At 35.4% G+C, this 27880-nt stretch overlaps 1 protein-coding gene across 2 annotated transcripts in view; it reads right to left on the minus strand.

Moving 5' to 3' along the window:
- LOC145662988 (monocarboxylate transporter 12-like) overlaps positions 1-27880 on the minus strand; it is an 881834-nt gene that overhangs the window by 156992 nt on the left and 696962 nt on the right. For both annotated transcript variants that reach the window (XM_081729091.1, XM_081729092.1), the window contains one exon: positions 780-1088. In XM_081729091.1, the coding sequence (XP_081585217.1) occupies positions 780-1088 (309 nt within the window). The remainder of the gene's footprint in view (positions 1-779; positions 1089-27880) is intronic.

Raw genomic sequence — 27880 nt, forward strand, 5'->3', positions numbered from 1 at the left:
GACACACATACAGATACTCCCAGACGGACACACACCTATATGTTTTGTCTCCCAGGCGGACACACAGTCAGATATGTTTCGTCTCCCAGATGGACACACAGACATACATATTTTAACACTTAGACGGACACACAGACAGATACTCCCAGATGGACACACACATATATGTTTTGTCTCCCAGACGGATACATACTCAGATATGTATTGTCTCTCAGACGGACACACAGACAATCCCAGACGGACACACAGATACATGTTTTGTCTCCCAGACGTACACATAGACAGATGTTTTGTCTTCTAGACGGACACACAGACAGATGTTTTGTCTCCCAGACAGCCACACAGACTGATATGTATTGTCTCTTAGACGGACACACAGACAAATATATTTTGTCCCACAGACATACGGGCAAATGAAGAGACTGGATAAACACGTACATTAGTTTCGGTTATTCGCTTAAACCTTTTAAAGAACTTTTATTCGGTTAAACTCTTTAAAGAATGGATGACTCAAAAGTAAACCTATCTGCCGAAAATTACTAGCAAGTAAGTAGATGTGAGAATAAACTTTCACATTCTTGAAGAAGACAAGAAATAAATACCTAACATTAAGAGGTAATAATGCACTACTTTGTCCTCAGTACAAAGGTAAAAAAAAAAAAAAAAAAAAAAAAAGATTTCTAAAATACTTACTTTTGTTTTCTCAAATTTAAGAAAGCATTTTCAAACAGTGATCGTAACTTGCCAAAGAAATTGAAAATATGAAATTATAAACTCACCGGCATCCATTGTTCGTTCTTCACCAAACTTTTTCACAGTTTCGAGGAAGAGAACGCCGTAGGAGAACTGTAACCCCGTAGTGAGTATATGGACGAGGAAGCCGCATCCACAAATGATCCACCCCCATCCACCCTCTGGGTAATAATGTTGCCGAATAGTGGAGGTCTTGACGTCGTGCCGCCTCAACGCGGGAACAGTTTTATGCAAGCTGTTCATCTCACGTTCGTTAATCACTCGGACGCCGTCCAACGAGTCTTCACCCAGCTCATCGTCAAAGTGAGCGTAGTACTTGTCCAACAGACGAGAATCTGTGAAAGGAACAAAGAAAATATACATAGTAATTCAAATAGGTCTTACATATCTTCTAATATAATATCCTACAGAATACGTCATAATGATATACACCCTTTTCGAAATATCAAGGAAAGAAGCAATATAGATCCTGTCAATATTTTAATTACCATCATTCATTAGCGTCGTTGGGTGTGGAGCTAATAGTACTCTGACTCTCCAATTAGCTGGGTCGAATGGAAAACGAATGAGAGGGTCTTAGAAATTGTGGAAGAGTAAAATTAATTTTAGATATTATTAAGAAGAGGAAGAGAAACTGGCTGGAATTTGGCTAAGAAGGAACTGTATCATGAAGGACGTGCTAGAGGGTATGGTGACAGGAAAGAGAGCGAGGGGGCGAAGGACACTACAAGTAATGGACGATATTAAAACAGAAAAATCGTACGTGGAGACGAAGAGGTTAGTGGAAGACCATGGAGCATGGAAGCTTCTCAGTTCCGGTAAGTGACCTGCCATTTTTGGCAGAACACCTGTGATGATGATGATGACAGCGTCGCAACACATTTATTGGGTTCTGGTACAGGACAGTATTGTTGGCCCTCAATCGGTGAGCTCGCTCCGATGCAGGATGGTATTTGCCTCTTTCCCTCCAAAATCAGGACTTATTTTAAAAGGTACCGTAACACTTTAAGCTTGATTCGCTTTGCCAGAAGCCATAGCAACGGGTACCCGTGAATTCATTTATATAGATCTCCGGTTGATTCAGAGCCTAGTCTTCCCACCTCAGTGCCCCTTGTTGGAGCAATGGTTGACCCTCTCCTTCTGGGGACCATAAAAGGGCAATACCATTAAAACAAAACAAAGTTAGCCCCGCTAGAACTTTCCAATTTCAACCAACATACGCCTACTATACATAAAGTTGTGATAAATCAATAATGATATATTGACGATCGGTTTTCCCATCGTTTTTGTGATTCTTTCGTTATTCTACATTCAAGGGCACAGCCTAAGGTGACTATTTGCAAGAATATTGTGTATTGCATAATGCGATCAGTTTTAGTCGTTTTAATATTTAATGAATAACAGGGCAATTTAAGTATTCAATAATAAGTAATATGAGCTACAAACAGGGAGTGTACGCCGATTGTTACGGCTCTGTATTATACATAGTAACGTTTCCCATTTATTTACCAATACACACACACATTGAGTGAGTCTTCAACTAGTGTTTGAAGATTATATCGCCCAGACATTTAGGCCTACTTCCGTGAGCGATACATTCTCGCAATAGCACCCTAAAGTTCAGCATTATTCAGCGAGTCATTTCTAGTGTTATTGCAGCGACCGCATTCCGAATTGCATTCTTCAATTTCTCGATCGTCTGTAGCCTCTGTAGAAAGACATCAGCATTCAGGAGTCACAAATGAAAAAAACACAACTCGACAGGTCTGGTGACCAAGCCGCTATGCAGCTATTAGGGAATCACCATTCTTGAAAATACTGTTACTTCTGTAAACCTAAACGCTAGATGTTCACAATTCCATACCATGTTCAAAATTAAAATGGCTTATCCTGTGCTATTCAATGAAAGACCACTCGAGCGTTGTCTAGCAATACAGCGCGAAATGTAGCCAATTAAAAAAAAATCACAGACCCTATAGAATAAAATAATGTACGAAGTGTGATGAAATATACGGCGAATAATTTTTATTAGAAACAAAGTAATAAGATTACATGGAATTTAAATTAACCTCTTTCAAAGTATCGTCCTTAGCTAGCAATGCAGTTGAATCTATGACTGGAAGCATTTCTGAAAGTCTTATTTTAGAAGGGTATACAACTGCTCTGTCGTGGTCGTCTCAATGTCAGGAATGGTGTCAAAACCTTTTCCCTTAAGCACGGTTTTGGACGAAATCGTTTGGAAGAGCCAGAAGTTGCATGGTACTATATCTGGAGAACACAGCGAATGTAGACACAAAGGAGTTTGGACCAAAAACTCGCGAATGAAAAGCAAGGTGTGGCACGGCGCATATTCGTGTTGAAGAAGGAAGCCATTTGCCCATTTAATCGGCGGTTAAAATGCTTTTCACGGATCCATACAAGATGTTTTGTTCTTCGGAAAGTTCTCGAATACTCAATCGCCTGCTTGAACAAATAATTTGTGCCACTTTTTAGCACGTTTTCATCTGTTTTTAACTTCGAAGGACGTCTCGATCATTGCTCATTTTCAACCAACTCCTTGCCACTTTTGAATCGCTCATACCACTTATAAACAGTCTTCAATACCACCGCTTCATCATCATACACTGATTTTGATATTTCGTGGGCTTCTTTTTTGGCACTTTTTTTAAAACTTAATGTTGGCACGCGACAGACATTCTTCTGCCTCTGTCTAAGAAGAACCAGCCCCAGGATTTGAGATATCCATGATCTGGGTCATTTTAGCAAGAATAATTTTCCGAACTGGGTGAATAGCTGGAAGTTAATGATTTAATCTCAAATTTGAATATATAAAATCATATATATAAGGATAAAATGGCCTTATATATGTTTTTAATATAGAGTATGTCTGTTTTTAAAACAGTTAAAAAAAGTTAACTTTTCACCGAAATGCACTAACTTTAGGCTTATGCGCAAACTTTATGTAATTAAAAAAAAACACTTGTACTATTAGTAAACAACTAAAGTAAAATAATTTCATTCTGTTAGAGGTCGGAAACTTAATCCTTGAAATTGAAATGTTAAGGTAATAAATAGTGCTTTCGACCGTTTGTATGAACTTTAGGCCCTTTGTACGAACAGAAGATAAAATATAGAAATATTTTCAACATTTTGTCCTTTACTAGCATGTGATTACGCAACTTTTTTCGCACTATTCGAACTCGATGTTCGAAAATTCACTTTTTTCGATCCACCCAAATATATACCCTTCGAATCAAATGGATAAACCACCTGTTTCAACGAACTTGATTCCTAACCTTTAACCTTCTATACCTTGGTCAAAAGTGATGGTGATCAATCAAGTAGCTTCAGAGACTTTTTGTCTCCCTGATGGACGGACGGACAAATGAAATAAATGTGTAAATGTGAGTTTTGATTGGTAAACCAAACGTCTTAAAAATAAACTTGTTTTATTCAAACCTTTGTTTTAATGTTTTTATGTAAATTATTGTAAAAAAATATTTTTATTATGAAACAAGTATTTTGTAACAGTTTCACCAACTAAACACTTTGACTTTATCGGACAGTATCGTTTGATAATTTCTGAAATGTCTCAAAATGTCTGTTTGACAGTGTTTGAATTGTGTGATGATGTCTGTTTGATAGTGTGTGACATGTATGATAATGCCTGTTTGATAGTGTGTGATATGTCTGATAATGTCAGTTTGATAATCTCTCATATGTCTGATAATGTGTGTTCGATAATATCTGATATGTCTGATAATGTGTGCTTGATAGTACCCGATATGTCTGGTACGTCTGATAATGTCTATTTGATATTGTCTGGTATATCTGATAATGCCTGTTTGATAGTGTCTGATAATGTCTGTTTGATATTTTTTGGTATGTCTGATAGTGTCTGGCATGTCTGATAATGTATGTTTGATACCGTCTGATATATCTGATAATGTCTGTTTGATAGTGTCTGGTATGTGTAATAATGTCTGTTGACAGTGTTTGAATTGTCTGATAACGTCTGTTTGATAGTGTCTGATAACGTCTATTTGCTAATCTCTGATATGTCTGATAATGTGTATTTGATAGTACCTGATATGTCTGGTACGTCTGATAATATCTGTTTGATATTGTCTGGTATGTCTGACAATGTCTAATTGATAGTGTCTGATAATGTCTGTTTGATAGTGTTTGGTATATCTGATAGCGTCTGATGAAGCCAAAGTGTTTAGTTGGCGAATCTGTTACACGATATTAGTTTTATAATAAAAATCTGTTTGCTTTGTTCAGCGATTAGTTTATTACCTAATCACAGTGATACCACGTAATAGATAATAACTAATATTATGATTATTACTACTGTAATGATATTATTATAACACTGAAATCAATCATCCACTGGAAGCAGAAAGCTAAGCTCAGTCAACATTTGTATATATTTAATACCTATTTGAATCGTTATTATGTGTAGATGAGAGATACAAATTTAATAATTGAAAAAAATATATTTATCGTCTTGCTGCGGGCCACAGGATGTCTGGCGGGTAGCCTGGGAGGAAGGCGATCAAATATTTTTCATTGAATATGCCCGCTTTTTAAAAATCAGACAATTGTTATTCGTTACATTACATTTGTTTATCAATCATAAATAACTATTTTGTTGTTTTCTTTTCTAAAATACGTATTGGATGTCACTGACTGATCATTTCAGTTAGTTTTTCTTACAAACTTATTTATTATGATTTTCTTTTAAAAATACATTTGTTCGACAAAATATACTAATTAATTAAATTATTAAAGCAGAAATTAGGAGAGAGTGGGCAGTGGCTCAGTGGGTGGTGCAGTGTGGTCTGGGGCTAACGATCAAGAGGCGCAGTTCACTGGAGTTTCGAATCTTTCTGAAGAGCATGGACATTTTGTATAAAAAGTTCAGTATTCGCCTCTGCTACGAAGTATCCCTGGTTCCATCTCAGGTCAAGTAAGTTTTTGATGGCCAATGTCATGTCTATGGGTTTTCACGAGGTTATCCCGTTTCCCCCCCACATTCTCATTCCACCAAATCTTTTATGATCACCGACTTCTATTAATCATCCATCTCCTTTACCCTAAAACGTGAGACAATAAAGTACAGATTTTGCCTCAATTTTTTTTCACAGCATAAATTGTTGTTCTTACATCTTGTTTATTATCCTTTTTGGAGTGAAGATCCTCTTTACTCAACCTAGGCGTCCGTTTGTCCAGATACTCCTCCGAGATGCCTGAACAGAACTTAACGAATTTGACATGGTGATTCGAGAACGCGCACTGAGTGTCTGTCATATGGAATCGCAAATGACGTATGGGGTTGCATATGGGCTCCCGATCAGGACATACCATTGAAGAATAATCACCGAAAAACTGGATGCCTATAGACTTAACTATTGGAAAAGTATTTGGCGTGCAAATTCTCTAAAAATAAAAAAAACTAATTGTCAGCATTAGAAATAGAAGCCGTTTTCGTTTTGTTTTACGAACACAAGTTTTCAAAGCGTAGCGACCGAAGCCCCTCGGTACTCGATCAGGTGTTCGTTTGTCGGGATAGTCCTCCCGAGATGCCTAAACCGTTCTTAAGAGGCCTCATCAAGGCGAAATTAAAATACCGCTAATTTTACAGTAATTATGTGATATCTTCAAATAGATAAAAGATAATTGAAATGTGGAACAAGGGCGCCCTAGACAATATTATTTTGCGTAAGGTACCATTATCACAAGTCACCTAGTGGCTTTCCGTTTTCAGCCGTTTAGAAACGCGAAAATAAATGCCGATTTTCAAAATGGCTCGAAATCGAAAGCAGATAAGTGAATCGTGATAACGGTATCTCATGTAAAATGATATTGTCTAGGGCGCTCTAGTTCCACATTTTGATTATCTTTTACCCATTTGAAGATATCACATAATTACTGTAAAATTAGCGGTATTTTAATTTCGCCGGGATGAGGCCTCTTAACAAAATTTGACATAGTGATTTGGAAGCGCGCGCTGTGTGTTGTAAGGTGTTGCATGTCCCAATCGGACATACCATTGAAGAATAAAACCGAAAAACGGAATGCCCATTGGCTTTACCTTGGAAAAGCATTTTGCGGGCGAATTCTCACCGTAAATAATGGAAAAATAGAATTTTCAGCGTTAGAAATAGGGCGAAAGCCTTTTCGTTTTGTTCTCCAAACACAATTTTTCAACTCTATTATACTTTTCGGTGATATGCCAAATTCCACTATTGTATGCTGTGTTCGTTCACGAAAACAGTTGATGCACTAGAAACCTACCTATCTTACGCCTCGTTCCAAATTTGGAATTATAGCATACTAGTTATCTTTTACATCTAACGCTAACGATGCTTATATTTGGTGCTCCAGAAGTCCTCATGAGCTATAACCTTGAAATTGTGTTTTGTATTTAATTGTTTTGAACTATGTTTTAAAAATAAAGTAAAAATTAGCTACAATAAGAGTTGTAACTATGGTGGCACGGAAAGATCTGGATTACATGTCGTATGTTATGGTTGTTTTAAACTTAATTGTTTACTATAAGTGTCACTAATGTTTCTGTATTTCCACACATGGTATCAAATCTTTTACTTCAATAAAACTTCAATAAATAAATAAATAAATAAAAATAAAAATAAAAACATTTTGTAAAAATGTTATTGTATTTGTGATGATACACTTTTGAATAATTGAGGTGTCATGATGGAGCTATTGTTCTAATTTTTTTTAATTATAAGAGGTACCTACTTTGTTGTCAAAACTTCATTATTAACTTATACGACAGCAACAATATACAGTACTTTATTACATTATTCTACCTGGGTATGGTAACAGAAATGGAATATGAAGTTAATACAGTATGTTTTAAGGTGGACAAAATAGCGAGCACTGAAGACATTGCAATTAAATAGGGGATTATAAATGTTAAATGGTACTGAAAGAGTTATTTAATGCAAATCACCATAATGGAACCAGTGCTAACACTGAAAAGAAAATAATGATGTAGAGTCCTTCAAATGGGAAAGCGGCGACACCTGTAATGGTATTCTAGCAGGGGCGAATCCAGGACGAACTCCTGGGGTGGAGGGATGGTGGTGAAAGAGACTTTTGCAGCACTGGTGTCTATGTCACTGGAAGGAGGAGAATCGTCCCCTCTGGATTCTCTTAGTGTTTCATACACTACATTATCTCCATTGGATTATTAGCTACTACTGTCGCCAATTGCTCTAAATATCAACTTGGTGCAATACATATAGACCTATTAGAAATCATGGCATGTGTATCATTACTAAACACGGCACTCCAATATTATAAAGTAAATATTCTTTAGTTTACATTTCGTTTGTGATCCTATTTGTAGATCGGAAATAATCTCTGTATATGCTGTAATTTAAAAAGAACAGGAGAGGATATATAAGCTCAAATAAACATTTGTTTGTAGGTACGGACATGCATTTAGATGTATATTTGTGACCTATTGTAGCATCAGCATGTTCCCCTGAAAGTTGCAATAATCAACCAGTGATTCGTGTTGTCTTTTCAAGGAAACATAGAAAAGGGGTCCGACTCCACGCTGTTTGCGGCGAATCCCCAAGTCTTTAGTTACGCCACCGTATTTTCCAGGACGCAAAATTTCCGGTCCCCAGGTCGCCACTGGTGACAAGAAATTTAGAGCTAGCGACCAGTGATCAATAGGAATGGTTTCTGCCTAAAGTTACAGGGCTACGCAGCTTCTAGAGAAGACACCGAATGTGAAGTTTGATGTCGAATCAGATACTGAAAAGATTTACAGTGAAAACTTCATTACGAAATTCTTAAATTTGCTTCCAATTGTCACATTTTGTGCAATTTTACCCGTGAGTACAGCTTCATGTGAGAGAGGCTTCAGCAATCTCAACAGTTAAGACTGCTTACAGGAATTCACTGAAGACTGACACGCTGGATGATTTGTTGACAGTTTCCATCAATGGCCCTTCACTTAAGGATTTTGATCCTCAGACTGCAATCGACAACTAGTACTTCAGTGCAGAGAGAGAGAGAGAGTGCTTCACAAACGTGAAGTCTTAAAGTAAGATATTTTCTAACATGTATATAAATTATCAATTCAAAATTGATTATCTTGAATCTAATTGTCTGGTTTTGAAATTTTATGCCCTGATGTAATATCTTTCTTTGTCAAACCTAAGGCCGTGGGGGAACTGTCATAGTTTGTACGTGAGAGATACTGACGATACCATTATTTTTTTTTTTATTGGCGATTCCGTTTGGCTTCGAAATTTTGAGCCCTGATCTCTCTATATCCGTAAATATACAACTATTAATATAAGAAAACATGTTTTATCTTTGGAAAAATATGTTTAGCTTGCTTCCGTCTTGGAAGCTTCAAAATATTCCTTCTAATTTCCTTTTGTTTTGCTTGTCTGTAACATTGAGTTTTATTTTCATTTTTATAAAAAAACGAAGTTTTCTTACTTTTTTGAATTAAAGAACAATATATCGGCGCAAAAATTAGTCTTAAACAATAAATCCGACTAAATATTAACTTTACCAATACAAGAGAAAAATAATTTAAATGAATGAGGAAAACATAAGTTATACAAGATTGTTTAGATAAAAATAATTCAATCTGAATGTAATTTAATATAAATGTTCCACTAACAACTACAATCATTTCACTTTGTTTTTATGTTCAAAATGAAATTTCTAACACAATTGTAACCTCATACATTCTCTAAAATCTGATAAGTTTCATCTTTGTAATTGCATGCGTGACTTAATTTTCCTGGTTTTATCTATTTCCGATGTAAGCCATCTTTGGTTAGTTCCCAAACTTCTGGAATTATCACGTAAGCCGAAGTTGCGTGTACTGAATGTATATATATACCCCCACCACTAAATGATCAGAGAAAGATATATTATTTCTTTGGAGCAGAATCAAATATGATTCCGAGAAAGCAAAATCGTGTTTTCATGTGAAAGAAAAGAAAAAAGCAATGGATGCTGAAAAAGAATATCAGTATCTGAAAATTCTCAGTTACCTCGCATATGAATTTAAATTAAATACCTCTTTTAGGATAAGCCAATAGACCTAAATCATTCTGAAAACAATTGCGTGTGCTACTCGTAAAAACTCTTATTTTGAAACATTTTCTTCCTTCATTGTGTTGAAAGATAAAATCATTGGTGTCTGGAACGAAACGGTTGATATTAAATATAGAAGTAAGAAGAGAGAAAATAGAACAGATGATTAGTTTTCAATATATCTAGGTAGCATTATTAGTGAGGGCATGATAATGCGAACGTGAAATAAAAGCAAGGATAGGAATAGGGATAGAAACCTTTAGGACCAAGAAAAGTCAAGTTTGTGGATTCTGGCAAAAAAAAAAAAAAGGACACTACGCAACAGTTATATAAAAAAAAAAGACTGAAAGCTTTCGAAGAATGGAAAAAACTAGCTAAGTCGAACGGATAATGAGTGAGGAAATGTTAGAAATAGTGGGGGAGAAAAGAACGATTTTAAGTGTAATTGAAAAAAGGACGAGAAACTGACTAAAACATTGGCTGAGAAAGAACTATATTATGAGAGACATCTAGAAAGATACAGAGGAAGGAAAAAAGAGGACGGTATGAAAGCAGAAAATTAATATGTCAAGACAAAGAAATTAGCCGAAATTTGTGGTGAATGGAAAATTCTCAGTTTGCGCCAAATGTCCTGCCAAGAATATCAGAATATCTAAGAAGATGATTCAGTTGTGAATACATTGAACCTAACGTGCATGAAAGCATTTTCGACTTTAAAATTATATTAAATTTGAAGGAAACCGCTAAAAAATACTATGAATATAATGTGTTTATTTGCAGAAGAAGAAGAAATAGAGAGAAAGGAGAAAAGAGTTACAATGAGGAACGTTATGAAAGCAAAGTAATGCTATATCAAGAGAAAGAAGTTAACTGAGAACTGTAGTGCATGCAAGCTAATCTATGCATGGAAACTGACGTCGACTCAATATGACACTCATGATCCTAAAGTTCCATAAAACACTTGCATCCTAACCCGATTTATAAAATTGACGTCAGAACTATTGGACCCGTATCCGTTTCGGAGAAAATGGGGTCCTTGAAACTATGCATCACGATGTACACTCATGTCCAAAATGATTGTCGCATATCTATAACTGTCTTCTTGTAAGAATATAACTTGATAATGATGTTGCAGGACACTTTTAATACTGATACTATGTGTATAATCGGAAAATGTATAATTGTGGTAAATTTCATAGGAAAAGAATTATAAATCCGAAAATTAGAATGAGTAAAACAAAATATTGCTGAATGGAAAAGAAAGTTTTGTTTCCATTGTATTGTTCTTATTTACTGCTCTTTTGACACGAAATTTGCCACATGTCTTTACCGACTATACACATACTAACATTATAAGAAATACCGGATGAATTCGTTATCAAATTATAATCATAGAACAACATATTTATAGACATGCGACAATAATTTTGGACATGAGTGTACACCGCTTTCCCACATTCACGATTCCATTTGCTTTTCCCATATTACTAGTTCTCATTAGCAGATAAAAATTGTGTCAACATATTAAACTAATCTCTAATATATGCCAGTAGTTGCTTCATTTTGCTAACCCACTGGTGAAGCGGTGAGAGCTATAGTTCGTTTCTTCAAACGAAGTGCCGTATATAAAGAATGTCACCTTCTACAGCAGGGGACGGATCCAGGATGGACTTCTGGGGAGGCGGTGGGTTGTAATACTGCTATTTAGAGCTACTTTTAAGAGCTCCAAACTCTGGGATGGATTTTATTTATCCTCTTCTGGACGGGGGAAGGGGGGGCGATCGTGCCATCAATAAGTCATCGTCCAAGGAATCTTTCGGAAAACCATCAATAACTAAATGACCAACTAGAATCTTCATTTCAAGCAATTGACTGGATGGTCAACTCCAAGTAGAGTCTTTGTTGTCATAGTTCCAAATGCTGTCCTTTAGGTTAGTGCTCGATTCCTTGTTCATAAGACCAGCTTCCTTGTTCTTATATTGCCTAACATCTCTTTCATATTAGCCATTATTGTGAAGAAAGAACAGACACACTGTGTATTAAGACGTATAACCCTGCAAATGTGGTCAAAAGAGGTTTGGAGGGAGTTACAGATGCTGTTGTAAAAATCAGTATGAAAACTTGAAAGAAATTTGCCGACCTTCACTGCTATTGAGTAAACGCACTATACTTGTTGGTGTTCAAGATTCATTTTCAATATCAGGGATACTACATCTATAAAATATAATCCTATAGCTTAACGGAGAACTCGAAGCAAATGCTTTCCCGCCGGGAGGTAATGTTACAAATCATTCCAATACTCTGAATGTTCTAAAATCATGGAGCAGATATCTCACTATTATGAAAAATAAATATTTTGATAGTTAGTACTAGCTTCTTTGAAATATTCTAAAAATAAGCTGGGCACCTTATTTTTGAGCTTATTCATTTCAAAGGATTGCACCAAAAAAGAGGAGGAAAGCTCAAGCCTGTAGCCAGCCCGAAAATGTAGAGGGGGCCCGATGCAACCATATCATAGTTCATTTGCCAGTCTATCGTGAAAATTTTAGGGGGGGGCAGCCAAAATTTGGGGGGGCTAGTCCCCCTGGATACGGGCCTGGGAAAGCTATTATTGTTGAGCAATATTTGAATATGACAAGGGGAAAAATAAAAATAAAAACTAATTAGCTTCTTGTGACTAAGAAGGTCAAGATATTCATAATTAGTAAACAAAAAATCCACCAGCCGGCAATTTATTTTTATGGGCCTCTTTTAAAAAGTCAATATATTTATTTATTTGTTTCTTTTTTTTTTTAAGATAATAGAAGGTGAACGAACGGTTGATTATATAGGGAACAATTACAGAGGTGACTTTATATTCAGCACCATGTTTGTATATCCATATTTCACGTGCTCTAAATCCCCTGATAGAATTGTTACGTGTACAAGTATCGATCATTGTGTGTTGACGTGAGGTATCTAAGCATATTTTCATTAATATACATATCTCTGTAGCATGCAAACTGTCGGTTGACTCATATAGTATACTGCCTAGAAAGAAAGCAATTTCACATGCAAAATGGTTACTGATCCTGGAATAAACTAATAGGAAATATGTACGTAGAAAGTTGAAATTAACATTATCCTACAAGACATTCAGTATTAGAAGGTGCTCAGTTTGTTTCGGCTCGAGTCGGTTTGGCTGGGTGAGCTGTTGGCTCGGCTCGATAGGGAATGAGCTGTAAGCTGAGCCGCTCGAGCCGTTGGGAACCCTAAATCCGGACGAAGCAGTTTTGAACATGTGTGTCCGGCGCCCTCTAACTTTTAACGATTTTTGGTTCGAGCCCGGATAGTTGCTCTTCCGGAACTCAAATCCAGAACCTCGTGAACGATGTCCTTGCCTCCTAGACTTCATGACTACCGAGGTCAGCAGTCAACTAGATTTTAGTATTCAGATACAAACCTCCTAACTTTCATGTTTATACACGGTGTTAAAATAATAATAATAATAATAATAATAATAATAATAATAATAATAATAATAATAATAATAATAATAAAAATAATAATAATAATAATAATAATAATAAGAAGAAGAAGAACAATAATAATAATGTTATAGTAGTAGTAGTTAGGCATGGGCGCGAGACCAAACGAGACGAGAACTGAAACAAGTCTCGTCTCGTCTCGCAAAATCAAAAGCTGTTCTCGTCTCGCGTCTCGTCTCGTCTCGCAGACCTAAGTTCTCGTCTCGCGTCTCGCAAAATTTTGGAAGTCTCGTCTCGCGGTCTCGCGCGAGACTTCTCGCGTTGGTCTCGCGGTCTCGCAAATCAATACTGGAATAATATAGTCTTCATTCGACCCTTTTAAAATAATGTATACTCAAAGTTTACATAGTTTTGTTTCATAGTTGCATTGTTACACAATGCTTATCCATTCATTCCGATTCACAATGCCTGATTTTACAGCCCACATTCTCGGTATTAAAAAATGCCAGTTTTCTGTAGTCTTTGTCTATGTAAAGTATGAATGAAATCGGCATGTTACATTTGAGTAATCTTACTTGCAAGATAAAACTTTCAAATAACTTGGTAAGAACGGTAACTCAAATAGTCGTATTTATAGTAAACATGCAGCGTTAGTAATATATATTTCACAACTTAAATGCACTTTCATCTCAATACAAACCGTCTTTCGCAAACTGAGGAATGGAATGAAATTCACGCAACGAACCAAGCTCATCTGAAATAATATTTCAAACTGTTTGCAATCTGAAACACTAGTTTTTTCCTCAAAATCAAAACAAAACCATAAAAAAGTAGTGGAGTACCGACAGCATTTTTCTCCCCAGTGACGACGCCAGCTTTAAGTTCTTAGGGGGGCAGATACATTTTCAGGGGGGCGGCTATTTGCCATGCCAAATATGACATATTTATTACGTTTGACTTATTTTACATTACATTGTGTAATTTCGTTGCTGTTTTTATATTAGACCGATATGATTATAACTTAAACTTATTTCAGGTAAAGTTTGTAACTAACAAATAAGTAACGTCTGCATATGAAATATTTTTCAATGAGACTTTTGAAATCCAAACATAAATTGAATTACTTTCGCGTATGCTAAGAGTAACACATTCGTCCAGTACTATATGCTACGCATCTCTCTCTCTCTCTCTCTCTATATATATATATATATATATATATATATATATATATATATATATAGGGAGAGAGAGAGAGAATTTACGAGGAGTTGCTGAAAATATCCTAGTCCAATCCAGAAGGAGTGTAGGTACTAGGTAGAAAAATGAAACCGCAGTTTAGAAAAACATATCTCTGTATGTACAAATACAAATTTGCATATTAATAATGAAATTCCTATTGTTTCTCAGGCTTCTGAAGTGATTATGTGTGCCCAAACAGATAATTTCACGAACATTCAGATCCTAACTGTTATACCATTTTTATTCCACCAAGGAAAGTCACCGAAGTAAATTAATTAGGAAATCAGTACCACCAAGGGTCTCTCCTCCGTTATATACAATGGTGAAGAAGTAAGTGGCTTAGTATGAACGTGGTGATTTCTCAACAAATTATGTTTTACATCCAGGATGATTAAAAGCAATGACTCTTCCCGAAATCATGGATGCAATATGTGACATTGTTCTTGAAAATTACAGCATTTCAGTCAGTGGTGGATATAGCCCGGGGCCGGAGGGCCTAGGCCACCCCAATTTTTGAGTGACAAAAATAATTTAAGCTATTGTTTATATACTTTTTAAAGTGTATAGTAAACTCACGATATACATATTATAGTCTGAGGTCTGGCTGCACCCCGCTTTCTCAGTTTTTACCTTCTCAGCAAAACTTGTGTCAGAGATTCAGGGCATTTCTTTGGAACTCGTCGGTAGCATAATTCAGAATGGCTTGGGTATGCTCAAGTTCTCGACATAATGGGTTCCCAAAATATTTGTCAGGAGAATAAAAGAGTGACGGCATTAAGAGAAATCTTCTTTCAATTTGACCGTAATGCTGATCAATTTCGCTCACGAATAGTAACCATAGATGAAATATGGTTGTACCACTATGATCCTGAATCGAAACAACAGTCAATGGAGTAGTAGCGCTCATTTCTCCAATGCCCCAAGAAGTTCAAGACACAGAAGTAGGTTGAGAAACTGTTTGCAACATTCTTCTGGGGTAAGTATGGAGTCGTACTCATAGACTACCTCCGCAACGGTCAAATAATTAATCCAGAATCTCTACATTACTTACAAAACTGAAAGAAAAATTCAAATTTCAACGCACTGGAAAATGAAAAGAAAGGAATTCTGTTTTTTTTTTTTTTTTTCAGGAGAATACATCTGTCCATCAAGCCCCTGCGAACACAACTGACATTGCATAATCTAGGATTTCAATGTCTAGATCATCATTATTATTCCGCAGATTTAGCTCCGTCTAACTATTACGTGTACTTATTTCCCAAACTTAAATAACACTTGAAAGAACGCAATTTTAGATCTGATAGGGATAGTGCTACGAACAGTGGTGTGAGGAAATCTTCAGATTTTTTAACTTTTCTGCAAAAACTAGAGCAGTGTACAAGGTAGTATATTGACTTTCGGGGAAAGTGTAGAAGAAGTAAAACTTCACCATTCCACGTGCACTCCTTCTGGGTTAGGCTACGAATTTTTCAGCAGCTCCTACTCAATATGGTAGACGTCACGTCAGTATTTTGAAACAAAATAAGTAAGGGAGCAATAGTGTAAGCCAATTACTAACTAAAGATCAGCACCCTGACAATACGTTTTATTGGGAATCAATTTAATTCCATAAATTTATTATTATCATTTGCAGGAAGGGAAAACACAACTCATTTTATCCCCTTCAAAAAATTAAGCCCTGGTAGTTGCAAACTAAGCTGTTATAAGCACATCCTCTGAATATTGAAAGCTGTGAATAATGTTTCAGAAAAGATAAGTATAGAACCTTTAAATAAAACAAAATATGAAACTGAAAACTTCAAACCTGGATAAATACAAACAAGTTACGTAACTGGTTTTACCTTTCTTTTATTTCCAATCGAAGTTGATCCAATGAGAAGAAAACAAGTCGACCAAATCTACTATTGCTCGCTAGGCACAATAATTAAAAATCATAAGAAGTATAACTAAAATTTACCTCAAAAGGCGCTAAATTAGAAAACAGAAATACTCAGCCGCTCAAAGAAGAAAGCTTGAGGACTTATCTACTACATAGTAAATGCATGGAAAGTACAGTAGACTACAATTTGACAATGAGATTGGTTATGATACTGATATAAAATACTACATGTAGAATGTTTAAAGATTGTAGGAATCTTGGGGGGGGCAGTCTAGGTAGCAGTCAGGGGGGCAGAAGTAGCTACTAGGGGGTGCTCGCCCCCTTGCCCCCCTCTGGCGTCGTCACTGTTTCTCTCCCCCCTTTTCTGACGAATAAAATCTAAGCAGATATCAGTTCTGGTTTTGGTGAGAGGATCCGTCTTGCAGCCATAAATCCATTTATCCTAAATTTATGTTTACGGAAAGAAACAACTGCTTTATTTGACTAAAAAATTTTCCTTCTTAGACAAGCCAATAGGCCCTTTTTCTGCCTTCATAAAACAAGTTACCGTAAGAAAACAATTTGGTGGGCAGGGGGAACAATATATATAATGCATTGAAAATAGGAAGAAGAAAGTCAGAGTGTCAGAGACAGACAGAAACAGAGAGAGAGAGAGAGAGAAGATATGGTATCCTCTGACCGAAGCCTCGAATTTCTGCACTGAAGGAAAAATCAAAGCGAGCCGTATATTTTTGAACTAGGATATTTTTACCGAGGGTGCAATAACAGAAGACCGGAAACCGCGGCCGCGAATATGCAATGTTACCTAAGTTCATTGTTTCGACAAAATTTTCCGAAAAGACAGCTTCCAAATATGTCCTCAATAAAGAAATAAAAAAAAAATGCATTGTACTGGTGTTTGCTATCCTGCTTTTATGATTTGTCAAGATGTTGTCTCATCATCAGGAGGAGGGTGGATACACAAGACAAAACGTGTCGTTTTTTCCCCTATTTTCCTCCCCCTCCTCAAGAACTTTATGACCTCTCACGACCCCAAAGAGAAAATAAAGAAAACAGTGTAGATAATGGAAGAATCTATTTTATTACATTTTGGGAAAGTAATGACAAAGAAAAACTAACACAATCTTTATTTCTTGAATCTTTTGTCATGAGGAAATCTCCTAAAATAACTAGATTTTGACTAACCTTGTTAACTTAAACCTATCATGAAATCAGTAATTGTGACAACCTGACCAAACCATTTCAAGAAACAAGAACAGCTAACTAAGCAACTATCAGTGTTGCCAAAAAGTCACAACACTTACTCCGTTAACTAGTGTAACGCCCCCATCCGTAGCCTAGCGGACAAGGTGGGAAAAACCAATCCAGCCTGGCCTCAGAAGGGGCTTTACACGAGCAAGCATCCGGATAGCTCAGGCTGTTGTTTCAATTCGGAAATCCAGAGGAGTGATAGTTCATAAATTAACAGTAAATATATATATATAAACAAATAACAACACAACCAATTCAGGAAATAAATGTTTATTACAAATAAATTACAATAATTAATCTGTCTTCTCGCTGCCAAGTCAAAATCTGGATTCAATAAATATTTTATTTCTCAGTTTGAGAAAAGAAAAAAATATTTAATATCATTCAAAGAATTGTTCGCTGAAATTTAAATCTTCAAAAATTGAATAATAAAGCAAATTCTCCAGTCAAGTCAGGAACCTCTAAAGTTTGACGCAAATATTCGAGGCCAGTCAAGGACCTCTCACACTTAACTGTAATATGAACATTCAAGGCCAGTCTAGGACCTCTCTCTCTCTCTAGTCTAGTACTAATATATTCCTTTCTTTAAAAATAAGAAATAAATTTGTACCTTTAATCGAGTGAAGATTTCCCTTTCTCTCAAACCGAAGAAAAAGTTTCATAAATTCTTATCATAAAAAGAAATTATTTTTATTAATTTGTCGCAATATAGTATGTAAACGGAAATTTCCCGATGAAAAACAACCGCAAACAACTTTACTATACTCAATTGAATGGGTTGCAACATCGAAACATCTGAAACACAAACTGGTCAAACATACTCCAAACAGTACGAACAAGTCAAACGAAGTTTTCTTTTTTAAAGAAAAAAGTATCAAATTTTACTATCAATTCTTCAGAATTCAAAAACAGCATTAATAAGCCTTTCGGATTTTACTCTTTGAATCAAAAACATGAATTTCAGACCTGTAATAAACATAGGATGAATAGCACATTTCATTGGTTTCGGGTACAAATCCCTCCACCTTTGTTCCCCTGGATTTGCCGAGCTTATTCACGATAATTATTCCACTGAAAACCTAACCAAAATGGAGCCAACAAGACAACCCACAGAATACACATAAAGACGTAGACAGACAATCTAATAGAAAAATTGAAAATTAACTCACCTCTGAAAATCCACGTTTTTACCTCAACTTTCTGTAGTTTCTCTGCCCTCAATCGTCTCGGACTCTCTTATCAAAACAAGAATATTCCACTGTAACGTGAGGTTATGCTCAGGACTCAATTTAAATGATCTCAATTCAATTAGAGACTCAATTGAGAAAATGGGACGTAGATCCACAATTTCCCACATTCACGAAATCGAGAAAAAAATATATACACAATTATAATTACGTGATTCTGAGTATTACTCATGCACCTTTCTGCAATTTGCTTGCTAATAGAAGCAGAGAGAACTAAACCAAGCCTCCCTTCCAACACTTTTATCGAATTTCCAAGCAACACTATTTTCACTAATTTTTCAAAAATACGCAAATACACTAAATATTGCAGAAAATGAAATATCACTATAATCATAATCCTCACTTGCAATGGATATTCTTATTTCCTTCTATAACACACTCTTCTACAAACGAAGACTTCAATACAAGAAACGTGAACCAACACGAAACGTCCATTTAGATTCATAATCCATTCGAACAGCTTAATCCCTCCAGATGTTACCCGTTCATACAACACAGCCCAAGTGAGCTAGCCGTGGCCAGCTACTTGCGGCCGCAAAGCCGTGACCATGCGCAGTCAACGACCAGCGCATAAGCCAAGACCTTGATATTTCTCGGTTACGAAAGGCAAAGGAAATCTTCTCACAAACGTTATTTTTACATTTAATTCTTTCTCTCTTAAATTTTTAAAAAATTCAAAGATGATTCTTTTATATAAACTTATGTCTCCTGCTGTAACACAATATTAAATACATTAATAGTAATTTTACCATTTTCCTTATCGAAGATTTTACATTTTTTATTTTTATAATTTCTTCTTTTTTTTTTTTTCCTGTGACTTGTAACGGGCACGTTACAAACTCGCCGCCCTGGAAAAGAAAAATTCTCAAACCAAGAATTTTTCGACGTCTTCTTCTTGGCAAGCTACGGAACACAAAAAGATTATAAGACACAAATTTTAAACAAACATATATAAATAACATACATAACAATCTACCAATAAAGTTTTTTATACACCCTACTCTATCTGATATCACGTCTTTATATTTAGCCTTTATAGAATCAATGAAAGAGATCACCTCTGGTTCATTGAATCTCCAAGAATCCCGATTATCATTTTGGATTTTCAACTGTGTGCATTCCGGATTTTTCACCTGCATGGTAGTCTGATCATGTAAATTATCGGATGTACGAGGCTCGTCCGAAATAAACTTTTTATTTCTGTGAATCAACTTGTGAAAGTTTTCAGCTTGATCTATATCAATATCTGAAACTTCAGAGCCGCTGCTACCATCTAAAGAATTCAGTTTATCTACTTTATTCACTGGACCACTGCTATGACTAAGCTCCACTTTCTTTTCAGCTAAGTTAGTATCCGGAGTTACCACTAAAGTTTTATCCTTTAATCCTTTCTTCCTACGATTCCTACGCTTGCTTTTCTTTCCACTAGCCTTCGCATCGGGTTTCACAACACTATCTTGATCCTTATCTGGCAACCTAGCATTGCTCGCCGAATGTTCACTCTGACCAAGTTCAACATTAAGAACTGCAGATGTTAAATCGACAACTAAAGGTTGACTAGAATTTTCTTTTGAACTACTATTTCCTAATTTGTCCATTAACCGAGAATTCGCAATGCACTGTCCCGAATTCTCCAAGTTAATTTCGGATATTTCATTCGCACCACTCTGATTTCCATGAAAACGATCAATCACTGAGACACAACTGCCCCTTGAAGATGAATTATTATACTGAGTCTCAACTGGATTAGTAACTTCGGACCTTTCAATCGCACCACCCAGTGTTTTCCCAAAATTCGTACGACTTTCATCCTTCCACATGGATTCAATGGAATCCTCGATTTTTCGAACGTCTCCAACTTCTGAATCAATCATAGATCTCAGATGATTCAGCTGGATAGCACTAGGCGCTGGAATTTCTAATAATTTGGATTCAAGGTCAAAATAATCCAAATCGCACTGAACACTCGCATCTTTTTTCCGAAAATTAAATCCATCTTCACAAATAAAAATCGATACCATAAAGTTCGAAACAGAAGAAACATCATGTTTAGTAGAGTGATGATCAGTTATCATTACATCCCTTTGGCCAGACTCATCACCAGATTTAAATCCGCTAAGATGTTTGTTATGTTGAATCACCTTCTTATAATTTAACCTAACCCGTTTCTTTCCACCGCGTAGAATCAAACAGTTTCTAGCATAATCGATAACTGAGTTTGTCGATCGTAAGAAAGGCGTTCCCAGAAGACACATGCAAGGCAACTGTTCCACTATCTTAAATGATATTCTCTCAAAATGACCGGAGAGATTCAAAGTCAATATTATCTCCCGGTTTGTTGAAAAATTTAACCCGGACGGAGCATTCACCACCTTTTCAGGAGTCAATCTAATAAATTTCTCCAATCCACAAAACCGCACTAAGTCCAGTCGAACGATGTTAAAACTTGAACCTCCATCCACACAAATGTCTGTTAAATAATTATGTATTTTACCAACCACAAATGAAGCGACGGTATTGTCCAATTCACTAGGAATTGTGTTAACTGAAGCATTAGGTGCTTTGAATTGATCAGACCGTTCATTCGGAATCTTGTTTTTTCCATGAACCTGAGATTCTACTTTCAAGCGATTCTTTACATTAGTAGGGTAAGAATTATTTAATTCTTTATTCAAAGAAAAATTTTTATCACCCACTGGAAATTCTCTATTTTTAAAACCTTGATCAGGATTTAACACTACTAAATTAGTCTTTTTCCGAGAAAAACCCATTTCCTTATTATATTCCAATTGATTTCGAAAGTTTAATTCATGCTTATCAGCAATATCCATTAACTCGGATCGGGTAGCTGGGATGTAATAATTCAGCATTTTATATCTATGGTTTGGATTCATTCCACATACTATGATATTTACCATGTCTGACTCACTATCCATAAAATTTAATACATTCATGGCAATTACTATAGATCTTACATACTGAGTAACTGATTCAGTGAGGCGTTGACGTCTATAAATTCTCTCAGAAATAAGTGAATGTAATGCAACAGGCGTAATAAAATTCTTAACAAGCCTAGATTTTAACTCATTCCAAGCTATTTGATGATTTAATGCTAACAAAATTTCTTTTAATAATGAACCTTCACATTTCCCGACAAGAACAGAAAGAATCATACTCAAAGAGTAGCTTGTATCCATTAGAGTTTCCTCAATTTTGGCTAATATTTCAAAAACTAGCAAACTATTACTGCCATCAGTTGTTTTAAATTCCTTAAATTTTAACTCTAGAAAATCAATAGTTCTTTTAAATGTATACTTCATCAGGAGATTATGCTCAACATTTGAAGATTCATTAGTACTATGCAAAGTTGGCAACCCTGTTAATACATTTTCACCCATCTGAGTTCTAGGTGGAGCACCATACTGCGGATGTAACGAAGTCTTGGGAGTGGAATTTCTAATTTGAGAAACCCTTCGGTAATAATCTCTAAGATTCAAGTACCTAGAAGGAACCTCATTCTTATCAGGACCTGAATTTCCAAAATTTATCGAATTCCTATCATTATTTGAACTAGAACTCATTAAAGGCTCATTAAAAGTAACTTGCCTCTGATCTCCAAACGATTCGTTCAAACTCCCAATATTAACAAATCTACTGAAATTATATTCATCCGCAGGTGACTGCGAACTACCTCCACATTCTAAATTATTAGCTCTCATAGATGGTTGTCTAATATGAAAACTCCCTTGAGTTGGCGGAGTCAGTGACATATTCAACTGTCCAAAATCAGATCTAGTATCTGTTTCAAAATTGCCGGTTCTATCTACCGTTATCAATTCGGAATATTGCTCCGGAATATCAATACTGACATACTCCATCGGATTACACATATGTATTATTATAGAACAATACAAGTATAAATAGAACATAAATAATATAATTATAATACATACAAAATATAATACTAACTACGAACACTACTGCGACCCACCTTTTTTTTTTTTTTTACCAAATGGAAATAATCCTAATAATACCTTGCTTCACCTTAATTCAATTTATCAAACATACTAGTAATTTATAAATGAACAATAAGTTACAATTAGCAATCGAATTTAATTCTGAAATGCAAAAGCAAATGCGAAATTCCAAAAATAATTATGAGTTTAATAAGTATATCAGTAATAACCAACGGACTTGAAATACTTACAACAACAAAATTAATAGCGGACATGAAATACTTACAATACAAACCCAAAAAATTTTTGAAAAGGACTTGCAATACAAACCCAAAAATTTTAGAAAAGGACGGACTACAAACCCAAAAATTTTAGAAAAGGACTTGGGCTGTGTTCAAATTTGTAACGCCCCCATCCGTAGCCTAGCGGACAAGGTGGGAAAAACCAATCCAGCCTGGCCTCAGAAGGGGCTTTACACGAGCAAGCATCCGGATAGCTCAGGCTGTTGTTTCAATTCGGAAATCCAGAGGAGTGATAGTTCATAAATTAACAGTAAATATATATATATAAACAAATAACAACACAACCAATTCAGGAAATAAATGTTTATTACAAATAAATTACAATAATTAATCTGTCTTCTCGCTGCCAAGTCAAAATCTGGATTCAATAAATATTTTATTTCTCAGTTTGAGAAAAGAAAAAAATATTTAATATCATTCAAAGAATTGTTCGCTGAAATTTAAATCTTCAAAAATTGAATAATAAAGCAAATTCTCCAGTCAAGTCAGGAACCTCTAAAGTTTGACGCAAATATTCGAGGCCAGTCAAGGACCTCTCACACTTAACTGTAATATGAACATTCAAGGCCAGTCTAGGACCTCTCTCTCTCTCTCTAGTCTAGTACTAATATATTCCTTTCTTTAAAAATAAGAAATAAATTTGTACCTTTAATCGAGTGAAGATTTCCCTTTCTCTCAAACCGAAGAAAAAGTTTCATAAATTCTTATCATAAAAAGAAATTATTTTTATTAATTTGTCGCAATATAGTATGTAAACGGAAATTTCCCGATGAAAAACAACCGCAAACAACTTTACTATACTCAATTGAATGGGTTGCAACATCGAAACATCTGAAACACAAACTGGTCAAACATACTCCAAACAGTACGAACAAGTCAAACGAAGTTTTCTTTTTTAAAGAAAAAAGTATCAAATTTTACTATCAATTCTTCAGAATTCAAAAACAGCATTAATAAGCCTTTCGGATTTTACTCTTTGAATCAAAAACATGAATTTCAGACCTGTAATAAACATAGGATGAATAGCACATTTCATAGGTTTCGGGTACAAATCCCTCCACCTTTGTTCCCCTGGATTTGCCGAGCTTATTCACGATAATTATTCCACTGAAAACCTAACCAAAATGGAGCCAACAAGACAACCCACAGAATACACATAAAGACGTAGACAGACAATCTAATAGAAAAATTGAAAATTAACTCACCTCTGAAAATCCACGTTTTTACCTCAACTTTCTGTAGTTTCTCTGCCCTCAATCGTCTCGGACTCTCTTATCAAAACAAGAATATTCCACTGTAACGTGAGGTTATGCTCAGGACTCAATTTAAATGATCTCAATTCAATTAGAGACTCAATTGAGAAAATGGGACGTAGATCCACAATTTCCCACATTCACGAAATCGAGAAAAAAATATATACACAATTATAATTACGTGATTCTGAGTATTACTCATGCACCTTTCTGCAATTTGCTTGCTAATAGAAGCAGAGAGAACTAAACCAAGCCTCCCTTCCAACACTTTTATCGAATTTCCAAGCAACACTATTTTCACTAATTTTTCAAAAATACGCAAATACACTAAATATTGCAGAAAATGAAATATCACTATAATCATAATCCTCACTTGCAATGGATATTCTTATTTCCTTCTATAACACACTCTTCTACAAACGAAGACTTCAATACAAGAAACGTGAACCAACACGAAACGTCCATTTAGATTCATAATCCATTCGAACAGCTTAATCCCTCCAGATGTTACCCGTTCATACAACACAGCCCAAGTGAGCTAGCCGTGGCCAGCTACTTGCGGCCGCAAAGCCGTGACCATGCGCAGTCAACGACCAGCGCATAAGCCAAGACCTTGATATTTCTCGGTTACGAAAGGCAAAGGAAATCTTCTCACAAACGTTATTTTTACATTTAATTCTTTCTCTCTTAAATTTTTAAAAAATTCAAAGATGATTCTTTTATATAAACTTATGTCTCCTGCTGTAACACAATATTAAATACATTAATAGTAATTTTACCATTTTCCTTATCGAAGATTTTACATTTTTTATTTTTATAATTTCTTCTTTTTTTTTTTCCTGTGACTTGTAACGGGCACGTTACACTAGATACTTTGAAACTACCAAAATAGCAGTAAAACATAAAAAAAAAAAAAAAAATCAATACAAATTTCATAATACAAAGGAAAATTGTATTTTTTTTTATTTCCACTAGTCGACATAATTTATAGTAAATGTTCAAATAAATGCTAGCCCAAAAGTTTAGAAATAAACTATTAGTTACTGACTTGCCTTCGTCTGCGATCGTCTCTACGATTTCAGATGATGATGTGTGGAAGGGATGTTTCGATGAGAACCATGCACTTCTAAGGTATCAATTTTGTAGAACATTAACATCTTTGGGGAGTTCATAATTATGACAGCATTGTTCCTTACTGCAAAGTACAGCACGAACGCACAATATTGATTTACCTTTTCTGGACCCATTCTGTTCGAGGGTTGGGGACGAGCAAGTTCAAAAAAATTTTCTTTAAATTTGGCTTCACTCGAAATAAAAATATTTTATATCCACTCGAGAACTCGGCTCAAAAAATCTCCAATTCGACTCGATATTTGCTCAAGTTTCGAGTAGTGTCGGGTCCAAACAAGTTTAATTCTATAGTATTAGTAGTTTTTATATTAACTAGTGATGCTCACGAGATGCGACAAGAGGAAAAATTAGTCTATCTTGAGACGTCGTTAATGTATTATCTCGAAACAAATGTGAACTGTTTCTTGAATATCACCAGTCCTGGTCACGAGGCGAGACAGATTTGTTTTGTCTCGCCTAGTCTCTATCTCTCGCCTCAAAAACAAGATTAAACAAAACAAAATACTTAAATTTAGCTGTTTGTTTAGGCAAATAGTAAACATATTCACTTTCGGTATGACCAGGCCTGAATTCAATTCATTTTTGGTGTTTATTTAGCGTGGTAATGGTACAGGAGGAGTTATATAAAGAATAAATACGCGAAATCAGTGGACAATTTACTGAAGATATTTTCATCGAAACAATTGTTGTTGTTCTCCTTTTGCGAAAGCTTCATCCTCAACCATATAATTGTCTACACGTTCAGCCGAATCTTTATCGAATTCATCGTCTGAACCGTCTGAATTCTTGACAGCTTGTCAGAATTTTTCTCGAAACTGTTTTCGTATTGAAAACATGGATGATAAGTTCCAAAGGCTTTTGGCAACAACAGATCCTTTCATTTCTTCTTTGGGCAAATCATTTCATAAGAAAATGAAGAATTTGTCATCTGAAGCTGTAAACCTTTTAATTATTTCCAACACGGAAGCTGACAAAAATTTAGACGACTCAAACGAAGGTGATGAAGGGAATAACTTCCATGGAGATTCGGCTGAACATGTAGACAATACCTATAGAGCTATTCCATGTGGAAACGACAAATTATGCCAAAATCTTCGTGCGGTCGCATTCGAGATTTGAGTGTTTGTCTGAACACTTATCAATATGTGATAGGAAGGAAAATGGAATGGTTTGTAATGCACGCCATTCATGTTGAAGATACGACCATAGTTGAATCTTAAGTTATGTTCATTTTCTTGGAGCTCTATCGAAAATGAATAAATAAATAAATAAATAAATTCAAAATTGCACTATAGGTATGTGGACAGTCTTTTTTTTTTTTTTTTTTTTTACCACGTAGTAGTGACGACGCAAATACACATTTTGGGTTACGAAATATTTGGATCTTTTTAGTCCAAGTCGATGAATTAAACCAAAATTATATTTTCGGAAGAAATATTGAAAAATTTGTTGTGTCAAAGGGAACGCAATTTTGAGAGAATAATAAGTATAATCTGTACTTTCTATAGAAAAAAAATCATCTTTTGTGTTTCTAATTCCTATTAGTGCTAATGGTATATAGTGCATAGAGAACGGATGCTGAGCTATGCCCCCTCTAACTTCTTATCGGAAATGACTAAAACACTCAAATTTGTGTTTCTGAGCCTCACTAAATTATCTGTTTTCATGTTGTCACTTTATATTGTTGTTGTTGCTCCAAAATTCAAAAAAAGAAGAAAGAAAGAAAGAAAGAAAGAGAGAAGGAAAGAAAGAAAAGAAAGCAATACATATCAATCTGTAAAACAGATGTGACCATTACAGCCTTTTGAAGCTCCAACGCTACATCAAGATTGTTGTGTTGTCTGCATTCCAGGGTCTGAAACCTCTACAAACAAAATCAAATTTTGCAAACAATTACAAACAATCGTGAACTGAGTCTACTAAAAGGAGTGAAAACAGAAAAACACGACTCTCGTTTGTGATTGCATTCCTTTCTACACCCGGACTTTGTTTACAAGAATGTTTTTGTGGAATTTTACAGCTGCTAAGAAACGTGAAGGCACGTAAACACATGCCGGGACAGAAGTAAGTTGAAATACAAATTGAAATTTTCACCACTTGTGGAGGAAGCATATTTCTTGCTGGAATCAAAATATTGTTAGTATTCCACTGTGCGTTTTTGTTCCACACGGTTTAGAACTTTATATATATTTCTGGTTATTATCATTCACATAACCAACCGTCTTGCTCGATTTTTCGCTTTCAGGTGGAATGACTCTATACGGTTGAGGACTAAGCTTTCGAAAAATAACGGGGAGAAG

The sequence above is a fragment of the Thermobia domestica genome, chromosome 10 (assembly GCF_964235325.1).
Source record: "Thermobia domestica chromosome 10, izTheDome1.hap1.1, whole genome shotgun sequence".
NCBI classification, from domain to species: Eukaryota; Metazoa; Arthropoda; class Insecta; order Zygentoma; family Lepismatidae; genus Thermobia; species Thermobia domestica.